This window comes from Homarus americanus, unplaced genomic scaffold (genome assembly GCF_018991925.1).
Source record: "Homarus americanus isolate GMGI-L3 unplaced genomic scaffold, GMGI_Hamer_2.0 scaffold34921, whole genome shotgun sequence".
Taxonomy (NCBI): Eukaryota; Metazoa; Arthropoda; class Malacostraca; order Decapoda; family Nephropidae; genus Homarus; species Homarus americanus.
Window position 1 is genome coordinate 3,013,514 of NW_024741901.1, and position 19,078 is coordinate 3,032,591.

The 19,078-nt window shown below is 36.4% G+C and overlaps 1 protein-coding gene across 7 annotated transcripts in view; it reads left to right on the top strand.

The window, feature by feature from the left end:
* The window catches only part of LOC121876169, a 112,149-nt gene extending 93,326 nt beyond the window's left edge, over nt 1-18,823 (top strand). For 4 of the 7 annotated variants that reach the window (XM_042381117.1, XM_042381120.1, XM_042381119.1 and 1 more), the window contains 10 exons: nt 65-197; nt 1,930-2,045; nt 2,677-2,811; nt 3,443-3,570; nt 6,754-6,933; nt 7,685-7,821; nt 9,650-9,747; nt 11,107-11,320; nt 12,296-12,420; nt 16,913-18,823. In XM_042381117.1, coding sequence (XP_042237051.1) covers nt 65-197; nt 1,930-2,045; nt 2,677-2,811; nt 3,443-3,570; nt 6,754-6,933; nt 7,685-7,821; nt 9,650-9,747; nt 11,107-11,320; nt 12,296-12,409 — 1,255 coding nt within the window. In that variant the 3' untranslated portion in view covers nt 12,410-12,420; nt 16,913-18,823. Of the gene's footprint in view, nt 1-64; nt 198-1,929; nt 2,046-2,676; nt 2,812-3,442; nt 3,571-6,753; nt 6,934-7,684; nt 7,822-9,649; nt 9,748-11,106; nt 11,321-12,295; nt 12,421-13,104; nt 13,218-16,912 lie in introns of those variants that run through there. The other 3 variants (XM_042381121.1, XM_042381118.1, XM_042381122.1) reach the window with 3 other exon arrangements.
* Nucleotides 18,824-19,078: the final 255 nt, after the last annotated feature.

Sequence of the window (19,078 nt, forward strand, 5' to 3'; positions counted from 1 at the left end):
TAGTAAGATATAACCTTATATGGAATCAACAGATCAGAAGAGTTTAACAAGTTTTTTCTCATAGAACTCCAGTGGCAGAGACTCTCCTCATCAGTCCTGTGACAGGCGTGGAGATCACCATCAACATGGGCAGTGACAGGATCATCTACGAGCTCCACGTGGAAAATGACACAAAGCCAGAGGGTTACCGCTTCAAGGTTAGATGATTTGTAATGCACTCACATAAACTTATGTAGATTTCCATGAAGTGACTCAAATTGTTGGTAACTGGCCACGACCCCCCCCCCCCACCCCCCTTTAAACACCAACTATGGTACTATTTTGTCATAGTCATTCCATAAATTATTTCACAGCTTTCACCATCAAAAACTAATTTTTAATAACTTGATAACAAGATCATTTGATACTTGTGTATTGGTATGTATGATATAGATATTTATGATATGATGTAGATATATGTGATACAGAAAATTTATAGAAGACTCTTATTGTAAAATCAATATTTTGAGTCTTATATTCAAGCAGGGAAATCACCACTCCACAAATAATTAATTATAGGCCAGTGAACTTGACCAGCATAATGTGTAAAGTACTAAAGAGCATTATAAGAAATGCCATGATGGAACATTTACTGTACTATGAAACGTCCTTGTAAAGGACTGCCAACATGGTTTAATACTAGGACACTCAAGGCCCTGATGTTTGGACTCAGATCCTGGAACATGGCAATATCAATAATATATATCTGAACTTTGCTAAGGCTTTTGACAGCGTACCCCATAAAAGGCCCTGAAGGGTGTGGAATTCAGGGGAGCGTCCTAGCATGGGTCGAAGACTTTCTTCATGACCACAAGCAATGTGTTGTGATTAATGGCTTGAAATCGTGATGTGTACCCGTGACAGTGGGATACAACAGGGCAGTGTACTGTCCCTGTTGTTGTTTGTTTGCCAGAAGCTATACACTCCTCCATACAAATTTGCAACAATACCAAGTTATTCAGGGAAATTAAGAACAAAACGGACTGTGAAAAGCTACAGAAAGATCTCTATCAGCTTCAGGAGTGGTCGAAGGAATGGCTGTTGAGATTCAATGAATGAAGTGAAAGAGGATGTACCTAGATCATACTAACAGTAAGGAGGCATATGACATGCCCCAGCAGGATGGGGATAGCGGCATTAATAGAGACCAAATGTGAAAAGGACCTGGGTGTGTATGTTGAAAACGAACTCAAGTTCTCGGACCATTGTGAGAAGAAGGTGAATTGAGCAACTAAACTAGTAGGTCTTCCCCATTCGGGGTATTGCCATGCCGCCTGGTTGCCAAGATATGCTAGTGACTGTCAGTTGATTGAAAATGTCCAAAGGAGGGCCACCAGACTGGTGCCTGCACTATGGCACCTTAGTTACCCAGACAGATTAAAATGCCTGCAGTTGCTGAGCTGATACTATAGGTGGGTAAGGGGTGACTTAATTACATCTGAAGTCATTACTCAATTGAGTGTTCATACCTGGAGCTGGTGGATGCCTGCCCCACTAGGAGTAACAGCTTAAGGTTGAAGAAGCCACAAGTTCAGAAAATTGTTATGGCAAACTTTTTTGGAGTGAGAGGTGTGAACTCTTGGAATAATCTGCCAGAGTGTATTGTGATGGCACCAAGTGTGAGCTCATTCAAGACAGACTTGACCAACACTGGTGCAGGTACAAATACATTTTAGAGCCAGTTCATGTTCAGTACTTACCATCATTAAGTAACAGAGAAGTGACCGACTGCCCAAACGGCTAACAAACCGATCAGTGGTGAATAGGATAAAAATAAAAGGTAAGTATTTAATGTTATGTGCAGTATGGCTTTACAGAGGTGATGACACTCTCTGTTTAATATAAATTTTTTACCTGCATGTGTAAAGGATTATCATTCCTATCCTACAGTGCTATGGCTGGGACAACAACGAGTGGAATAAAACTTACTGCAACACTGGAAAACTTTTTATTAGAGGTGGTGTGAATAGACTTCGTTGCTTGTGCAACAGTCCAGTTTATGTAGCGTAAGTGTCCAAATTTTAACTGCTTACATCATATGATTTCTACTTTGAGTAATGATTATACAAAACAAGTGCAGAGAGATCAAGTAAAATTACTGATTCAATTGTCTGTGAGAAAGTAGAAACAGTAAGATTAAAAATATAGGAAAAAGTGTTTTGTTGGTAAAGACTTTGAGAATAGTTAAGCTCCAATACTTATTGACATGAAAATAAATTAACTTTGAGGTTATGAACTTCTAAAACTCAGCAGAAGCAAAAGTATAATAGTCATGAATAGTTAATGATACTTGTATAATGGTGATGGCAGATAATGTATCCCAATTGTTTTACTGTATTTTTTAAGCTTTGAAGAATTCACTAAATAGGAACTTTAGAGGAAGTGGCCAATACTATACTGATAACTGTATTAAAAACTATACTGTGTTTCTGTCTACATGTAAATTAATATAAAAGTGCTACATCAACTCATACACACATACTTGATCAGTAAATCAATTTGCTTTTCCAATAAATCCAAAAAGAACATTAATTAATTTCTTCATAGGAAATACTACCTACTCATCCTCAAAACTTTGTGTTTTATTTTATGTATTGAGATACTAGTGTTCATGACTCCTCCTCCTGTTCCTCACAGAGGGTTCTTGATTAAAATCCCAAGCTCCTCGTCATCTTCGGAGACCAGCACCCTTGACCCCAGTGAAGAAACTTTCGCAGAAACCACTGAGATGCCCTGGTTCTTACAGGAAGGAATGAAACATGCCAGGATTATGTAAGTTACAGCAAATGTTCAATGTGGTACATTATACTTTATTTCCTTACAAATACAACTTTTCTTCTGCTGGAGCAATATCTCTTATTTAGGATCTGATTAGATGTCTAATACAGTACTACTGGTATGAATGTCCATCGGTTCTTACTAAACACATTTACTTACTCACTCTCCTTGTCCTACAAACTTGGCTACTAGCATAGAGTACAGGTACAGTATAAGTTATCAAAGATGGAGATAGGGCCTTTCTCTCTCTCTCAATATATATATATATATATATATATATATATATATATATATATATATATATATATATATATATATATATATATATATATATATATATATATATATATATATATATATATATATATATATATATATATATACTGTAGTATGTTTGATGAATTTACCCCATATTTTTCAGTTTTCTACAGCAGAACTATTTTGTCAATACCTGTATCTTAAGTTTTCTGAAATTATGCTCAGACAAAGTTCTACAGATCTCTAAGGCAGGAGTTTTTAATATTTCTATTTTAGCTCAAAGAGTTTATACTAATATTAAATGGATATTAATTCTTACATTATTAATGGTACACTTAAAAATTTCTTCTGTTTCATTGCTTACCAGTATCAAAGAAGACTACAAAACAGTGGTTGGAGATGACCCCGAGAAATTTATACTCTATGTTAAACCACAAATATCAGAATTACTTGAAATACCGGCATACAGACTTGTCAACATGAAAGTCTCTGAAGGTAAGTCATGTTTCCTTATTCAGTGGGTTTCCTGAGATCATTAATGGTGATAATGGTAATATTTATTCAGGTTTACAATTGGGATAAGCATGCTTATAAACTATGCAGTTATACATTTCACCATGAATATAGACTATTTGTTGATAGTGTATGTATGCTGTGGGAGTATACAGCTTCCAGTGTGCTGAGACAGCAGGGGGCAGATCAGGGGGATCCTGGGGGTCCGGACCCCCCTTTTCATCAGAAAATTCCAATACTTTTTCTTTAATGCAGTATTGTACGCAGGCATTTTTGTATAGTAAAATATAGTTATTATTGTCCTCGAGTATCTCCTAATATCAAGTGCACATGGCTTCAAAATGGCCTCAAAATGCCCATGATGTTGGTCAGATTAAAAAAAAAATCGGGGTGAGGGGGGGGAGGTGGCTTACAGCCTCAAAACCCCCCAGCTGGGTGGACTCACTGTGCTCACCATATTTCCCCCCCCCCCCCACAACTTCTCAGACCCCCTCCTTTTGATATTCCTGGATCCGACCCTGGACAGTGAAGGTAAAGATCAATGGTAAACAGTAAGGTAACTTGACCAAAGATAGCAAACAAAGCTGCTCAGGTGCTTATTTCCAGGTGGGTCCTCTGTTTAGGTTTACACTTGGTCTCTAATCGGTAATAGTATGTCTACAGGAGTAAAAGTGAAAGGTTATTGATAGACTTCAAGAAGCATTACATTGTGCTGGAACTATTTGAGGCTGGCAGATCTCTACCACAGTACTACAGTACATTCTGTGGTTAATATAGAAACTCACTCTCATCTCTTGCTGTAGCTTCATCTATTAAGTATTTCTTTGTTTTATCTTTGAATTGTTTAATACCACAAGTTCCACAACTGATTTTGATGTTGTCTGGTAACTTATTCCAGTCTGTTATAGCAGTAGAGAAGAAAGTGTTTATTGCTTGACGGCAGACACCAGGTACCATAAAATTATGTTTACTCCCTCTAGTGCTCTGCTGGTTCATATCCCTCATCCTTGCAAAGTTCATTGTTAGATATTCTGAGCACAGTCCATTGAAAATCATGTAAGCATGATTCAGCCTCACACTTAACATGTTCAGTGACTGAAGAACTTTGCATTCAGTCAAGAATGAACTCCACTGCTTTGTATTGAATAATTTGTACAGTAGCTTGGATTTTAGCTTCTGGGTTAAGGCAGAGTACCGGTACCATGATGAACCGGAATAGTCCAAGCAACATTGTATGAGCACCACGCATCAGCTGGGAGACATTTAGCATTTCTTAAGTTAAACTTTATTTTGGCTTTACTTTTTTTAATTATATTAACTACAATTAATTCACTAGACAAACAAGAGTCAAGAATTAGCCCAAGATATTTCAGTGAGATTACAGTGGCGATGGGTTCATTCACATGTAGTACAATAAATTTGTTTACCCTTTGGAGTTTTCATTTTGATCCAAATAATATTGCTTCAGTCTTTCCAAGATGTAGGGACAATTTGTTGTCTTTGAGCCTGTGTTTGCAGGACTCCAGTTCTGATGATAATTCGTAAGCTATATCATTTGGATCTTTACCCAACACTAAAAGAGCACTGTCATCGACATACAGCAAAAGTTTACAATATCACTAATGGGCATGTCGTTTACATGACACAGGAAGAGCAAAGGTCCAATGATATTCCCTATTGGTATGGATGTTGACTTGGTGTTATTTACAACAACAACTTGTTTCCTGCTGCTAAAATATGATTTAAATCATTTAACAGACCCAGTGCCAATAGCCTGCGATACAGTGAACCCTCACTTTACGTGGTCAATTGAACCCACGGCGGCTCGCGTAAAGTGAACAACATAACATATGGGATTAATTGAAATAGAGACCGGGCCGACCCCCAAACTCCACTTTTTCAGACACAATACCTACGTTGTAGTAAAAATAACTTCTTAATTTTATGATGGTATGCACACACAATTAATAATTAAGAGAAATATCAATAATATTAGGTTTTTAACACTTACATTAGTAGAAAAGATGGCTGGGCACACGGGGATGGGGGGTTGGTTCCGAGGCAGAGGGCAGATTATTGGCCCTCACCTGTATCACTTGTATCAATTGTATCACTATCCACCACAGAGGCTTGCAGGGCCTCTTTGTCAAACCCCTCAAAGTCCATATAAGTCCATATCCTCACTATCATTATCACTATCACTGACTTGGGCCGGCTGTGGTGGGTGGCGGGTGAAGAACTCTGTAATGTTTTGATGACTGGGCGACCTTGTGCGCACCCTGCTCGCGCCGCTCTCCGCGTAAAAGGGTACACACACCGCGGAAAGTGAGCATTCCGTGTTCGGCAAGGTACCGCGTAAACGTGGAAACACGCAAAGTGGGACCGCGTAAAGTGAGGGTTGACTGTATATAAAACAACAAACAAAGCATTTGGACTTTCATTGGTACAGTACAGTGGTCAGTACAACTAAAATGGTTATGAAAGGGGATTGAAACAAATGTATTGCTTCTCTCATGTAAAAAAAAAAATCTGTATTCCGGTAATTGAAATACAGTAAAGTATATGGATTGGGAACTACTGTAATGAATTTATAATATTTATGAAAAATGTGTTGATTCATTAATGATTAGATTGCAAAAAGGGTTAACTGATTAATTGACATCATCCCCAAGAATACTACAGACTGCAGCCCCAAATTTTTTACTCCTAATTGCCTCTAATAATGATAGAATGTGAAATAAGAGAACAGAAACTTAAACAGTGAAAAAGTATACAAAAGGAATAGTGTTATGTACATAAAAAACAAAGGAAATATTAATTAAGATGTGAAAATTAATGTGTTAAGGTGAGGAACAAGCTGTGGATGATACTTGGGACCTAATGCTCAGTGTTTAACATCATTTCTAATAGTTTAAAATTTTTAGTGCATTTTTTTTTAATAATCTCAAAAAGCTTTGTTTGAAGTGAATCTCGATTTTGGATACTAGGTCTGATTTTGTTTTATTTTACTTTATTTTGTGAAATTGACCAAGTTAATAAAACAAAATGGGAATACTGTACAGTACAGTAATTTAGTGTGCCGCTTTATATGAAAATCTTTATATTAAAATACATTATACTGGGGTCTGCTGTGTAAGTGATACTGACCCTGAATTTTCCCACTAGGGAGCATCTTGGTGGATTTTGACATTGTATCTGATCCAACACGGTCCTCTAGCCTGACCTCTGACGTTGTGGTCGAGAACCTATATTCTTTGATCAACTCGGGAAAGTTAAAAATCGTCGGACCAACCAATGAAGAGCTTACCATTCCCCCACAGAATATCAACGGCCTGGTGGTTGAAGGTACAGTACTTCTTGGTCATGATAACATAATTCTAGTTGCTTTGTATGATTAATGATAACCCAAATATGTTATAATGCTTTGATGATGGCAGATACAAATTAAATAAATGTTATTAACCTTTTGTCTTAATAATTATCAGAGCTGAAATGAATGTTTGCACATTTTCAAGTGAATACTGTATTAAGTTGTGCATATTGGAGTGTAAATTTGGTATTAGAATGACACTGCCAGATGCCCTCTTTAGTGTAAATTACTAGTTTGTAAGTAAACTGATGAACAAATATGGTAGGGGATAATAATACAGTATCTTCAAAAGTTAAAGTATGTATTGATGTGACAGTTGTTGGTAAAATTATTAAAGCTCAGGATTTTTTAGTGCAAATAAATTACTAACACAAGCGCTCTGCCTTTTGTATGTACACAAATACTGTACTACTGTATTAAAATGAAATATACAACAAAGGTAAGAATTGCATAACCTGACGTTCATTTATTTAAGGTCTATAATATGTATTAGAAAATAAGGGAAAATAGGATTATTTATAGTAGACAGAACTTAAATGTATTTTATTACAATTCAGTCCAAACAGTTCAGTACTATAATTTGAATAAGATAATTAAAGTTTCATAACATTTGATTATATATTTTCACAGATCACACCCCACGCCTCCCTCCTTCACTATACAATATTTTTGCATAATTCTTTCATGTAAATTAACATATTATAAATCATGCCCTCACATGTACAGAAAAAAATGATCCAACAAAGCTGCCCATCATCATTGGCGCAGTTGTGGGCGGTATAGTGCTGATTGTCCTTGTCTTCATATGTGTGGCTATCTGCCTCAAGAACAAGAAAAGGATGGACAAGGTCCAACCCCTTCAGGTAAGTTTATCCACAACAGATAACTTAACATATGTGAACCATTCCCTAGGCAAAGCAAATAGGGAATGGTTGTTTGGTTCTGGGTCACCAGATGGAGAATAACATGCAGTACTTCAAGATGGTCAAATATGCATAAAAACATAACATCGCACACCCAGCCCTCTTTGAATCATTATGTATATACTGTACTGTAGTAGTTTGCTTAAAATGAATGGTCTCATATCATAAATTTCAGTTTTCAAGAAATCATCCAAACAAAATTTCCAGATTTAAGTTCACTCTGTTGAGGTCAAAAGTCAAATGTTTGTAAACATGATAATCCCTGACTACACCATAAGATAATTTATTATATATGTATTCCCAAAATGAACATCAATTTTACATAGTTTTCTGAAAAAATCTGAAAAATATTTTCAAAATCAAGGTAAATGTGCCAAAGTGACAGACCAACAATATATAAGCTCGAAATGAATACCTTCCCGCATACAGTGGTGGAAAAATTGCTGAGACAAGACTTTCAGTGTCAAGGTTAAAGGTCAAATGTGCATAGACCCATAAGGCACACCCCCATCAGAAGATCTCTATGTACTGTACTGCATACTCAAAATCAACAATCTACATTGCAGAATTTCAGAGAAATTGTCCTTACAAATTTTAGTCAAGTCTACTATGTTATGTTCAAATATCACTCAAGCTACAAAACATGATATTTATTTTCATAACCTTACTGCAAATATATTGGGAAAAATGGTCCACATAAATTCCAGCTGGCTACCTCCTACACGGCATGACAATACTCCTACCAGTCCTGGGTTTGAGGTCTAAAAACATAGACAGAGTATCAATATTTTTTGTCTATTTAGAACAAAGATAGGAGTAATAGGCCTATAAGCTTTCAACAGGAAAGTGAGCATAATATGTAATCAGAGTATTAGGCAGTAGAGAGCTACAACCTTGGGAATGCTGCTTGTCATTGAGAATCAAGTAGACTGTGTGTGTAGTACATTTTTAGACACGCTGGTAAATGTTTCCTACTAATCTGATTTGTTGCTGTTGTTGGAACTTAGTCGCCTGCACTTTGTTTTGGGCTGATATGGAAGCCAGTCATTTCTCGGGCGACCAAGAGTTACCAGATAAACATTTATGCCTAATGACACAGTTCAAGAGATGTTACTTTACTTTACTTTATCCTCTTTGCCACTGATGGCTTGTTAGCTGCTTGGGCAGTCAGTCACATCTCTGTTACACACTGTAAGTTACCCATTGTCTACAGTTGCCCAGTTTATACTGGGCAATTGCAGACATTCTAATCTCTAGGTACCTGAGGTGCCAAAGTGCAGGCACCAGTCTGGTGACCCTCTTTTGGGCCTTTTCAGTGGCAACTCCTCGCTTACTGTATTTATTTTTATGGGCTACTTGATTGTGTTAAGCTTCCAATAATCTGCTCCTTTTCTTCTATGTAAGGTTGCTGCAAGTCCACTTCCTCGCTCCTTTTTTTTTGTTAGTGCAGCACCAAAATATAAAGTTATTTACATCCCCAACTTCTGCCATACATAGTTTACATTCAGCACTTTTGTTTGTCTGTCTTTTTGTATAATTTAGTGGCAGGCAGTTGTAAAGCCAAAAGTGTGTGAGAAAACTTTTATAGGATGGTTGACTATACTATACCTCACTCTGGTCTTACAGAGGAAGAATAATATAGAAAAGTCAACTCTTTAACATAAAATCATAGTTGAAAGGCAACTTGTAAATATATGGACGTTAATGTGATAAAAACTCATTTCTATGCCAAAACTTCTTTTTCACTCTCATTTTGTTCTCTTGACAGATGACCAATTCCAAGCAGCCAACATACAGCTCCATCCACTTTGAACAGTCACTAGATGGGACCATGGCCAAATATCGTGGTGCTGCAAACACCAGCAAGTAAGTGGACCCAACAACACCTGAGCTTAACAGCTGTGGTCAATACATATCAATTAGTGAGAGTAAATGCTTATATCTTATACTGCATTACCGTATGATAATAATTATCTCGGCTAACAACTGCTAAAATATTAAAGGTAATTTTATTTACCTGTGAATAAAGGAGATAAAAAGATATGTTCCTGCCATTACAGTGGTCCTTCGGTTAACGAGCACAATTCGTTCCAGAAGGTTGCTCGTTAACTGAAAAATTCATTAACCGAAACCATTGTTTCAATGGGTTTTTGGGTAATTGGTTCCAGGTCACCGAAAATTACATACAAACTAAAAATAAATGCAGTAATGTACACTTGCTTTGAGGTGTGCATGTAGAGGGCTCCTGGTTGATGATGATGATGGGAATTAGACTGGGGGTTTAGGAGAAGGGAGAAGAGAAGGCATTGGGGTGGAAGAGAAGTCACCCCATGCTGCCATTTCACCCATAAAATTTTAGTTCACTTGGTGTAATTCAATATTATTTTCTTTAAATCAACACTGCACTGCACTATATATTATCAATATTTAAAATATATTTCAAAATTACCAATAATTTGACTGGAAACAGAAAAAAGGAGCCGGTGCATGCCCAGTTCTTGCCAACAGTGCGTAACAGAGACATGACCGATCGCCCAAGTGGCTAACGAGCCGATCATTTGGTGAAGAGGATAAAAGTAAAAGTAAATAAACACTGATAACAATGCTACGTATACTGATGTAATTACAGTGTGTGTATTAGCAGCAGTATAAGGTGGTAAAATGCTTTATATAAATATGTGCATAAAAGATTAGTACATACATGTATACACTTATGGTGTACATGTAGACTAATGGTCCTCATATCTTACTTGTTAAATATTGAAGAAAATAAAAAGAAGAAAAGGCATAAAGACAGTGGGATGAGTAACACCCCAGCTGATCTGTAGGCAAGTGGTTTCCTTTGAGGGAGTGCAGTATATGCAATTTTTTTTAGCCAGTTTAAAATGGTTGAAAGTCATAGCAAAGCAATTAAAAAATTAATACGACTAAAGTCGAATATGGAAGCTAAAGGATTAAACTTGTTTTTTTACTTTAATCTCCCCCAGAAGTGAAGAGATGTAACTAAATAGTGATCACAAAATTTGTTCTTATAACTTCAGAATAGTACAGTATTAGGATAAAAGAGCACATTATATTCCTTCCTCAAAAACAATGTCTTTCAATTTTATCAGTGTTCTTGTTAACCAGTTCCCTTTCTTAAATTTCGATCAGTATCATTCTATATAGCCCCCCCCCCCCTCACTAAAACCATACAGTGCTTCCCTAACCTCTTCCATATCACAGCCGCAGTTTGTCATCTGGTGGAACGTACTCAGATGAAGGGATCTTCATTGAGCGACGTTCAACAGCCAACAGTTCCCGAGTGGGTTCGGGTGGGAGTTCAACTGGTGGAGTAAGCTTTGACTCTGGGACAGGCCAGGAAGTGCCGGAGGCCTTCAAGTACCGGAGCCCCACTAAGGAAGAGCTGGAACGCTCGGGGCCCATACCAGAACACATAGTAAGTTATTAGTGAACAACAGTGAAAATATTCAGGCTGATTTTCTTCTTTGATTTCAGTCGTCAAAAATGAAACTAAGGATTGGGTCCTGAACAGTGATTTCTTGGGGCACAGGAACAAATAATTTTGATGGATTTGTCTCTCCCTTGAAGGGAGAAAATATGGAGCTTATACTGTATCTACAGGTGAATTAAATATCAATTTCAAAATTCATTAGGAAAATAAATAATATCATAGATGAATATACATGTAAAAATCCTAAATATGTATGTATAGTATAGGTATGTATTTCAGACACTTCAATGCAATCTTATAAAATTGCTCTGATATACTGTATATATACAGTATATATATAGATGGATAGATAGATACATACAGCTCCTCCCCGACTTACGACGTACGACCGCCCACACTTACGACCTGCCTCAGAAGTACCAAAATTTGGTAAAATTACGTATTTTCAAGTCCCAAAGTCAGTACACAGACAAAAATTTTTTTGTAATTCACTTTAAAATGGCTGGCAAGGAGTTTTGTGGTGCTGAGAAGAAAAAGAGACACCCATTTTCGATTTTCTATGTATTCTTTAAGCATTTTCGACCATTTCGACTTACGACATGGCAGCAAATCCTTTAGTACCACAATGTTAAGTCACTCCCATGCAAAGACAAGGAAGGATTGAGAAATCAGACATCTGAAATATATCCGCATATTTTTTATTTATTTCATATGCAGGTATATATCACTTGACGTCACATTCTGGACTTTATCACAAAAACTGTTATAAAAGAGTCTTTTTTTTATCAGATACAGGGTACTCATACAGTAATAGGCAAATCCATGTTCATTATTTGATTCCATGTCCCCAAAGCAGCTGTTTTGGGGAACAATTATACCTGGTTTCTTTTATATTAACATTCATTTTCTTCAGCCCAAATTCCCTTGTGGTGACTACTTTATTTCCCACAAACATTGCAGGATCATGATATGCGTGGCATAAGACTGGGCCATGCTCTTCCAGGGAAACCAGATTATTTATTACGAGAATTGCCAAAATGGCCTGACTGGAGTAAAAATGTAAACAAGTATTGATGTCTGTGGAGGTTAGTTGATAAATTCTGTACAGTGATAAGGTAGATTGCTTACAAGTTCCAAAGCTGGTAGCTGTAGCATCACAAACTTTAAGACATATTGTAATCTAACATCCCTTGTCTGAGGTGTATAGTGAAAGCCTCAGTCCTCTGCTATTAAGACTGTAACTGCCTGGCTGATGTAGCTCTGTGTTATGTAGATGCCTTTCATGAGCTTGCTTAATTAAGCAAGCTATTGTACCTACTTTAATGCTTTTCTCTGCTGCTTTTATTTCAATTTCAAGGAATTAAGCGTGTTTTTTTCTGATTCTGTGGCAGTAAGTATGCCTTAGTAGATAAGTTTAGCTTTACATACTTTGGCTACCAGTGAAATGTAATTTGTGGTGAAATTATATAAGCATTGTCCTATTGACTGGCAAAGCTTGTCTTCCATAACTTTTTAAGAGTATTCTACAGTATATGTGACATTTATTGTTGCATCATGCCTTTGCCAAGATCTTGGAACCTAAACACAGATAGTGAAAAACTTTAATGAGTACAGTTATCCTTCGGCTGCATGGTGTTTTTGACAGCAAAATGGGGAAAAAGCTCCTTCACTGAAAAAATATTTTTCTATAATAATCAAGAGATGAGGAAGGCCATGATCCAGTATCTTCAATGAAGGTCCTGTACTGACACACAACATCAATGTTACAGTTGCAGAAGATTGAAACAAGTGTAGAAGGTCTCCTACCAGGGTCACCAGAAGACCCAGTCAAGGTTCAACATAAATGGTGATCAGGTTACCATAGAGTGTGATCCAACACAAGGTGCTGGGAGAAGGATACTACAATCTCCTCCATTATCTCATTATTCACTCCTGCCTCACTTTTGCAACCTGAAACTGTCTGCAGTGCTTTAAAATTAAAACAAAAATTATCATCCTCAGTAATTAGCTGTTAACCCATTAACATTTAGCTGCAGATAGCTTGGTCTTAGACACTGGCTGAAGAGCTGTCACAACTTGGTCAGCTGTTCTCAAATATATGGCACAAATATACCTCTGTCAAAGCTGTAGATTGAGATATTTGATAATAACATTAATTGGCATGACTGTTCTTATAATTTTTAATGATTATAAACTGGTTTCCAATACAGTACTGTACTGTATAAACCTCACCAATTAATATGATGTTGATATAGATAGCAATGACAGTGGGAGAATTTGCTGTATCACTCTAAGATTGTCTCACTCTGTCACCATTGTCCTTGGTCAGGTTGCTTTCTTTATCCTTAGATCCATGTTTTAGCCACAGAACCTTAGGTGCATTTTGCTTTATGTAGCTTGTGTAGCTTGTTACTTAGTCAAACGTGGTACACCATAGCTTGTACCCTTTTTCCCCTGGTAGAAATAAGCATGATGTTAGTTTATTCATTGTCCTAACTTCCAGTGGCAGTACCAGGTGGCTTGACAGTAAGAATTAAGCTGTTGACTGTAGTTTTCTATGAGTCAATGTTCTTCAGAATCAATAACTTTCAAGTGGTTGTTCTGAGTGAGTTAATGACATGATTATTAATATATATGTGTGTGTGATCCTAAAGCATATTGTGATGAATCGTCCCACCCTACCCTGTAATATTATGGCCCCTGTCTCACCCTACCCTGTAATATTATGACCCTGTCCCACCCTACCCTGTAATATTATGGCCCCTGTCCCACCCTACCTTGTAATATTATGACCTTGTCCCACCTCTTAATATTCATGTAATATTATGACCCCTGTCCCACCCTACCCTGCTCTTCCTGTAATATTATGGCCCCTGTCCCACCCTACCCTGTAATATTATGGCCCCTGTCTCAATTCTTCCCTGTAATATTATGACCCCTGTCCCACCCTTCCCTGTAATATTATGGCCCCTGTCCCACCCTACCCTGTAATATTATGACCCTGTCCCACCTACCCTGTAATATTATGACCCCTGTGGCTTCACCCTACCCTGTAATATTATGGCCCCTGTCTCACCCTACCCTGTAATATTATGGCCCCTGTCTCACTCTACCCTGTAATATTATGGCCCTTGTCTCCTACCCTGTAATATTATGGCCCCTGTCCCACCCTACCACCCTGTAATATTATGGCCCCTGTCTCACCCTACCCTGTAATATTATGACCCTGTCCCACCCTACCCTGTAATGACCACTTGTCCCACCCTACCCTGTAATATTATGACCCTGTCTCACCCTACCCCCCTGTCTCACCCTACCCTGTAACCCCAATATTATGGCCCTGTCTCAATCCTACCCTGTAATATTATGGCCCTGTCTCACCCTACCCTGTAATATTATGGCCCCTGTCTCACCTACCCCTGTAATATTATGGCCCCTGTCTCACCCTACCCTGTAATATTATGACCCTGTCACCCTACCCTGTAATATTATGACCCCTGTCACCCCTACCCTGTAATATTATGACCACTTGTCTCACCCTTCCCTGTAATATTATGGCCCCTGTCCCCTACCCTGTAATATTATGGCCCCTGTCTCACCCTACCCTGTAATATTATGACCCTGTCCCACCCTACCCTGTAATATTATGGCCCCTGTCCCACCCTACCTTGTAATATTTTCCTGGTGCTGTTACCACATAGTATTTTGTCTTCCAGTACTGTATTTTCTTTTTATTTTATGGCTGAACTAATTTATAAACAATAGCAATAAGGAACAAAATAAAACTCTAATTGAATGCTTAAAATAAAAATTAGTTTAGAATTATCTTATAATATAATGTTATTTAATATGATGTGCTTGACTGCGAATGGTGCAAGTTCTTCTTATGTTATCATTGCCTGATCTAATTTACTTTTCTTGGACTAAGATGCATGATACTATACCTATGATAAGCAGGTTATAACGACCAAATTGAGAGTTACAAAGAATTTTAAATATCAGTTGAATAAAATGGTTTGGTTTAGGTTTAACGGGATTTTTTTTATAGCTCATGCTAGTTCCTCCCAGTCAGCTGTGACTGTGTAGCATGAGAAATGACCATCAAAATCAGGAGAAGTCCCATGAAATACTGTACTGTACAGTGTTGAGTAATATGCAGTAATACTGTACTGTACTTCTGTTGTTTTTTTATCATTCTGTAGTTTTCATTCAGGAAAGCTAGTGGGTTATACCTTCAACAAATTTCTTCTTTAACCTACCCCTTTCATCCTTTCCTTATCTGTTTCTTATTTCTCATCATTCTTTCCATATTTGTCCATGTTAATAACACAGCAGTGCTCTTACAGGCCATATATGAAATCCTGTAGTATGTATATACCGGGTATATATATATATATATATATATATATATATATATATATATATATATATATATATATATATATATATATATATATATATATATATATATATATATATATATATATATATATATATATATATATATATATATATATATATATATATATATATATATATATATATATACACACACAAAGATGTTGCGTTTCTTAAATCCCATTCATTACCGGTAAGTGAAAAAAAAACGTGTATCTAATGGTATAGCCTGTATATGTTCTAGGGAGGGGAAATGTAGGTCAATGGGGAGTGGGGAGGGTGTTCACACAAAGCTCACCATACTGTGAAAATAATGGTTAAGTATGAATACAATGTAAACAGTGAATATTGTGTAGGTACAGTAGAGGATAAATGTGTGACCGACCACCTTGACAGAAGGTGGGTGAATGCTCAGAGTACACTTTGAGAGGAACTTCCTCTTGGGGCATTGATGAAGCAGTCATGTCAGTTATGTGAAAGTAAGTCGAGGCTTGATACTTTACTTTCCTTACCCATGCAAAATTAGCCAATTTTGATGTTTGTTCAGCAAAGGCCTATTTATCAATCCCTACTCAACTAGTTTTATTCCTAAACCTGACTAAACCACCACTGCATTACTCAGTAAAGTGACTGTACCCTTGTACTGTACAGTACCACTAAATGCTGTACTCTAATTTATATGCCTTTATCATAATGTTTTTGTTTTAGCAAGTGCCATGCTCCAGCCAATGCCTGTGTACAAGGATAGTTAAACATTGCACAGTATTTACTTCTAAAAGCAAAAAAATCACATCCACACAAATTCATATACATTATGAGTTTGCATGCATAATTATAATAAATATGTTTAACACTGATATACAGTACATTAAAATATAAATTTAAGAGTCAAATGCAGTGTAGAAATATCCATCCTCAGTTTATTCATTATTTGCAATCAAAGTGATTAAAGGCTTCATAGCACACCAGTCTTAACCTCTAACAGTTTATAAGTTTGGTAAAATTAAGTTAAATGTCATTTGTCTTTGAACACTTGGGAAATGTCCTGTACGTGCTGTACTGTAACTGTAAAAAAATTAAGTATGAGGGAGCTTGGTTAATGGAACATGAATACCTGTACAATACTGTACTTTAATGAAAGAGCCATGCAGAGTTTTAATGATGATTTACACACTTCAGATACAGAAAATAAAAGCGGAGTCACAAGTCTTACCTGGGACGCCAGAGGGTTTTGAATAAGAGCTTCATCCATCTGAAGTCTATCTGCTGATGATCTACAGTCTACATCCTGAAATTTAGAATCCAGAAGTTGGAAGCATCAAGCTGTATTATCTTCCTGAAAATTAAGATTTTCTTCTGAACTGTTCCTTCGTGAATACTGTACTGTGCTGTATACCTCTCGGTGCAAAACATTTTCAATGAGTGATAAGGCAAGTTAGATGCCATACACTGTACCATAAGCTGTCATGTTGTTAATGTTATGTTTTCTAACCAACACTTTTGATCACTAACCCAAATTCGGTACTATACTGTACCATAATAACCTACACATTATCAGCACCTCTAGTACTTTGAAGAGACTTTAGCCTGACTGAACCACCACCACTCACTTTTTTCAAGTCGTCAATATCAAACTTTCTACCAATATAACCTGTTGTGATCAACTTATCAAATTAAATGCTTTTTGCTTCACCTGTTATTTTTTGTACAACATATTCATTTTTCACTCCCTTGTTGAGTCTAGTTCTATATGTTTTGTAGCTAACGGAACTAGTGTTGCAATTATTTCTGCACACTTTACATTAATTTGCAAGTGCATACTGTAGCAAGTTAACAAGGTTTGTTTTTAATATACTGGTACATAAAAATCTACTTACAATATTAGTAAATTGCAGATCTATATATAATTATTCATTATTTGTAATGAATTAACAGGCACATAATGCTACCATTTTCTTGTTTCATAATTCTCAGCAATTTACACTAGTTCAGTTATTTAATAAAATCTATTGTTACTGGATGCTAAATTTCTGTTTCTAAATATTAGGATGCCTGAACAAAGTACATTAAATTTACAGAAACCTTCAGTATTAGCAGAACCAAAGCTCTCTAACATGTGAGATATATCATCAGATAAAACATTATTTAATAAAACTTAAAGTAACCTGTAAACTATAAAATTGCACGAATATATTATAATGGCGTACAATACCTAACTTGTGAAAGCATAATGAGTCAGTGTGACAAGGAGGCAGAAAATGCAACAGAATTACAAAACTGTATTACCACATATTAAAGTTTCCAGTAAACCTATCTTATACATTCACAATCAAGAGAAACATTAATGTAAAATTAGCTACAGTTTAAAAATATTTTGGGTAAGGCATGACTAAACAAGTTTCATCTGTTTAATTTCTGTGTGTATGTGTAATTTCCAAATATTTATTGTCACAAAAAAAGTAATTAATGTTCATAGGAATTACTCTACAAGTCTGTTCTTGTTAACTTCAGGAGAAAATTTTGAAGGTGTTAGCCTCACTCAAGAAAAAATGCATAATAGAGTTGTCATGTTGTGTGGGTCCTAAAAATGGTTACTGCTCTCCAGGTATTGTGAATGATGTTTTTGGAACCTTACACCCAGTGACTGATCATCCCTGTAGGACTCTTTTTGTCTCCTGTTTTCATTTACTCCAGCCATTCCATAAGTAACTTGGCTTTCATGTACAATCTAATGTAAAATGCTAGGTGATATTAGTGATAAATTAAATATATTCTTCTATAAAATGTTTACTCATTATATTTAGGTATACTGTAGTAGATGTGAAATATAGATTGCAAATACTTTTACATATAATATACAGTACACAGTATGTACATGGTATAATGCATAATTCAAAAAGATTTTAAAACATTACTGTTAGGGGCATGTTGGGGAGAGAAGGTTGGCTTGGGTGAGCAACTAATTACATGTTTGATGATGTTATGAATGTTGTCCTTTGACACACACATTGTACTGAATGTGGTTTTGTGACTTGTGTAAAATATAAATATTTTGTAATGTTGTATTGAGTGATACAGTAAAACAACACCTACACTCTTTGATCCATCCTAAACAATTTACAATAGAAGAAAAAGTTTATCTAACTAGCAGGCTGTTGATGTATTTTCACACAATTTTCTCTGATGTGAGGTGTAGGGGGTGGTGTTGTACACTCAAAGTATCTACAGCTTTTCTGGCAGACAAACAACAAGGATAGATTGATGTGTGCACATACAACACTGAACACACAGTTGACACTTAGGTTTGGACATAAGCCATCTTACCGAATCAAGGGAATTATACGA